This window comes from Cariama cristata, unplaced genomic scaffold, assembly GCF_000690535.1.
Source record: "Cariama cristata isolate BGI_N322 unplaced genomic scaffold, ASM69053v1 scaffold16627, whole genome shotgun sequence".
Taxonomy (NCBI): Eukaryota; Metazoa; Chordata; class Aves; order Cariamiformes; family Cariamidae; genus Cariama; species Cariama cristata.
Window position 1 is genome coordinate 6,217 of NW_009627265.1, and position 4,082 is coordinate 10,298.

At 44.0% G+C, this 4,082-nt stretch overlaps 1 protein-coding gene across 1 annotated transcript in view; it reads right to left on the bottom strand.

Moving 5' to 3' along the window:
* Positions 1-424: 424 nt before the first annotated feature.
* Positions 425-4,082, bottom strand: part of COL9A3 (collagen, type IX, alpha 3) — a 36,453-nt gene continuing 32,795 nt past the window's right edge. Inside the window, 5 exon segments of the mRNA XM_009704385.1 lie at positions 425-987; positions 1,973-2,050; positions 2,323-2,505; positions 3,340-3,394; positions 4,049-4,082. The exon segment at positions 4,049-4,082 is cut by the window's right edge and continues 8 nt beyond it. Of these exon segments, the coding sequence (XP_009702687.1) occupies positions 812-987; positions 1,973-2,050; positions 2,323-2,505; positions 3,340-3,394; positions 4,049-4,082 (526 nt within the window). The 3' untranslated portion in view covers positions 425-811.

The window sequence follows — 4,082 nt, forward strand, 5'->3', positions numbered from 1 at the left end:
TTACAACAGTTCATACAGGTGTTTTTGCTTGGACTTTAGAAGAGCATCCTTTCTTATTTGGGGTTTCATTCACAATTACTGTGCAAATAGCTTAAGTAGAGGTCCCAAAAATGCTGTTAATTTCCTTTATTACCGTATGGAAATATACAAAAATTCTCCCCTGTAAATTAAAATATATACATTACACGTTTTGCAGAATTTGATTGCAAGATGATTACTATTTACTAGTCTTGGCAAATACTTGAGGTGCAATCGGAAAATGGGTAACTGGCAGCATATACATAAGCTACGGTCTTTTCTTAGCTATTAAAATACAGGCTATTTAAATGCCTGATTTCCACTGCTGGAAGGCGCAGTTAGTTAGGTGCCTGAATCCCTTAACAGCGGGTATCTTTATGCAGGTTTGTGCACTGCTGAAGTCAGGGGGAGCAGCACCAAGGAATTCAATTGACAAGGCCCAAACCTTTATAAGGAAAAGTCGCAATCTTTACTACTCAGTTGGGGGGGTGATGGTGAAAAGGAGCAATGCTTCCTCTTGCAGGTCTCTTGAACAAAGGGAGAAAGAGAAGGTGGAGTTGTTTAGCAGTAAAAATTCTGAAAAATACTTGGGGGGAGGAGAAAATACTCATAAAGCATCTTTTAATTAGTTTTCATCTGATGCTTTCTTTTTCATAGAACTGTGTCAAAGTCTCCACTTAGCATAATAGAAGGAACATCTGTCCATTTATCACTAGGAGGTTTCTGTCTGTTTTCTTACAATGCACTGTTTATTTAAATACTCAGTCACTTCTCCACTTCTTGTACTGTTGTTCTACGATTTTTTGGAAGTTGATGCTCCAACAGCTCCCATGCAAGCCGACGTGTCACATATTCCTGGAGTTCCCTGAGCCCCAATCGCACCAGGAGTACCAGGATCCCCTGGGAGACCAGGTTCACCCTGAGCACCATCACGACCATTTTTAGTAATTCCAGGTACACCAGGTGGTCCTAAGCAAGAAGGGGAAAAAGATCACAGGAATTATTTCCTTCCCCCCCTTTTTTTTTGTGTGTACATATGTGTGTGTTTACTTTTAGAGTTCTTAAAATACTTTGAGTGTCTGTACATCCGACTTGTTATGGCCTGTTGAATAGAACGTGTTGAATAAATTTAGCCTGAGTCTGGAGTATGTGTGTTGGGTTTTTTTTTAGAGTACCTTTGGCTTTACTGGAATTACCTTGGTGTAGTGGAAGGTGGGTGTTTAGTATTGTGCTTCTGTTCCCTGTTTGGACTTTTGCTGACCACTGCAGAACTGGGTTCCATCTCAGTACTGCCTCCGTTAGGGTATGACTCCATGAACAATAACAAGTAATTTGTAACCAGACTTATTTTACATCATCCCTGAATAGGTTGCTCAAGGGATGTCCTGGATATGTGAGCTCACAGCTTACTGATTGTGACAACAGGAGTGCTCACAACTGTTGCTCCTTGGTGGGAGGCCGTGGCCTTTTGCCTTAATCCGGAGCCAGAGCCTCAGAGGTGTTACACACCTTTAATTGAACTGATACACTGTGTGTTAATTAAGTAGTTACCGCATATGAAGTACCACTGAAAAGAATAACCTTCTGACACTGGCAACCATGTGGGAGTAGTTAAGGAGGGTTCTGAGTTCCCAATCTAGAAAAGCTCCTGACCTTTCACAGCTGTTAGTGGAAGAAACCAAGAACAACTGAGGAATCTGGCTGCCCCAGCAGCCTTTTCTCAAAAACATTCCCCAGAACATTTAGGACTAGAGAGGAGCAGTATGAAGAGGGGATGTGCTAACTACATTCTGCTGTTCAAACTGTCTGCACCTGTGGTACCCACAGGACAAGCACCCTGCTGTTAGGATTACGGGGACAACGTGATTCTAATACACTGCCAACAACAGGCAGAGCTGTCCCTCTTAAACCGTTACTTTAGACAGAGTTTATTAAATTATTTGCACAGCCTTACCTTGAAGTCCTTGATCGCCATCAGGCCCATCAATGCCTTGACCAACAGGTCCTTTGTCTCCCTTTTCGCCAGTGTCACCTTTAATCATAAACAGACAGTTTCAACGACGAGTTGTCTACTGCAGCTGGATCCGAGGACAGGAAGGAGAAAGACCAAGAGACACTCCAGATCCTGAGGACATTGCTAGGATCTTCGCTTACACTGCATCCCTAAAGATGCAGAACTGCCCTCTAGAACTCCATCTGCTACCCGAGGCCTGATCTTTTCTCCTCCACCACCAAAATCAGTATGAGTTTGCAGTTTATTTCAGTGGGCATAAAAGAGAAGCAGGTTGGTTTAGTCTGTCTTACCTCTGGGACCAGGATCCCCAAGTTCTCCCGTTGGCCCTCTGTATCCAGGGGGACCACGAGGACCAGGGTGCCCAACGCTTCCCATAGCTCCAGGAGGACCTGGAGGACCAGCTGGGCCCGGGCGACCCGTCATTCCAGGAGACAGGGGCTTTCTCAGATTAGCAGCTAACTGGGCAATTTGATCTGAAAAGAACAATTAAAAGTTGTACGTCCAACTTTTTCCCTCTTTGGCTGGTTGTTGTCTGCCACCGAGCGAGGAGCTGAAAGTGAGCGTCTGACAGTACAGCAGAGCGGCGTGCTTGGGCAGATCTTGCTCCCTGCAGCTCCTACACACTTAGGGCTTCTGGCATCAGGAAACATTGAATCTGTCCTCTCAGCTCATCTGTGGCTTTTTTTTTTTTTTTACATCTCCACAGAGGGAGATTTTGGTCAGAAATCCGCAGCTTTTTAAGCCATTGATCTTTCCCATTTCCTCAACCACTTTAAAAGATGTCAGGTATTCTAGAAAGTGATACTTAAGTTTTCTGAAACAAGTTTTCAGAGTTTAACTTCATCCCAAATGGCGAACATAACCTCTAAATGCGGAGCAGTAACTTCACAGAACGACAAACGCTCCTTGGGAGCTGGCCCCTGCCTGGAGCCCAGCTCCAGGGGGATGGGGTGTGCCGTGGCAGGGAGAGGAGGTGGGAGCTGAAGTTCAGGTGACCCAGGTTAGGGCAGACACTGACCAGCCAGAACTTGCCAGCGTGCGTGCATGGGACTTGTGTCAAAGCTGCTTTCAGCACACTTTGTATGTTGTCATAATGAATCATTTAAAAATACTCATTTTGGGAAAATGAAAAACATCCCAGACAACAAGGTGTCCTCCTGAATAATTTCCTTACATCATTAAAGGTCAACGTATTTTTTCTTACTAAGACAGAAAAATAACAAATCTCAGGAGCCATCATGTTCAGCATTTACTCATCCTCAGCTAAATACGGTAATTAAAGTCCGTTTTCTCTCGGTAATACTCACCATTTATCATTTCCCCACAGACTTCTCTTATATGTTGTTCACTAGCCTCTTTGCCCTGCAATTAAAGAAGAATCTGTTCTTATACAAACCACGTCATCGATAATCATCCCTGACAGAAGCTTCAGGACACGAAACACATTTCCAGCAGCTCAGTAAGAAGCATAGGATTCTACATGAAGAGGAGTGGGGTTTTTTCCCCTCTTCAAAAGATGGACAGCTTCAGTTCAGAAGCTCTGTCACACTAATGGCAGAGATTAATTTTAATGTTAGGCCAGATATTTAATCTGGGCCTTATTTGGCCTTTCCTGAACAATGAAACATGAGCTGTGGTCCAAGACGGAGGGCTAACATTTGAAGTAGTGAATAGGAGTTGTATTTCTAAATGACCAACTTCCAACTCACTTTTGTAATGAGAACAGTGACTTACAGCCCGTTCCAACGGACGCAGCTAATCTGTTTGTCTATCGTTATCAGAGAAGATTAACTCTCCAAGGCATGTGTTCTGGGGGACTTTAATTCTGAAGCTTGCAAACTGCAAATCTTTTTGCACCGGTAAACTCTTGATGCAAGGCCGTTAGCTTGCAGGCAGTTACCTGCTTTTGCCTGTTCAAGTGCAGGACCTTATTTTTTGAATATGCATCCAAAATCCACGATGCATGTGTTCACTTCAGAGGCTCCCTGACTGTGCCCCAGAGTAGATAATACTCACAGGAGGCCCAGGTTTTCCCGTGATGCCAGGAATG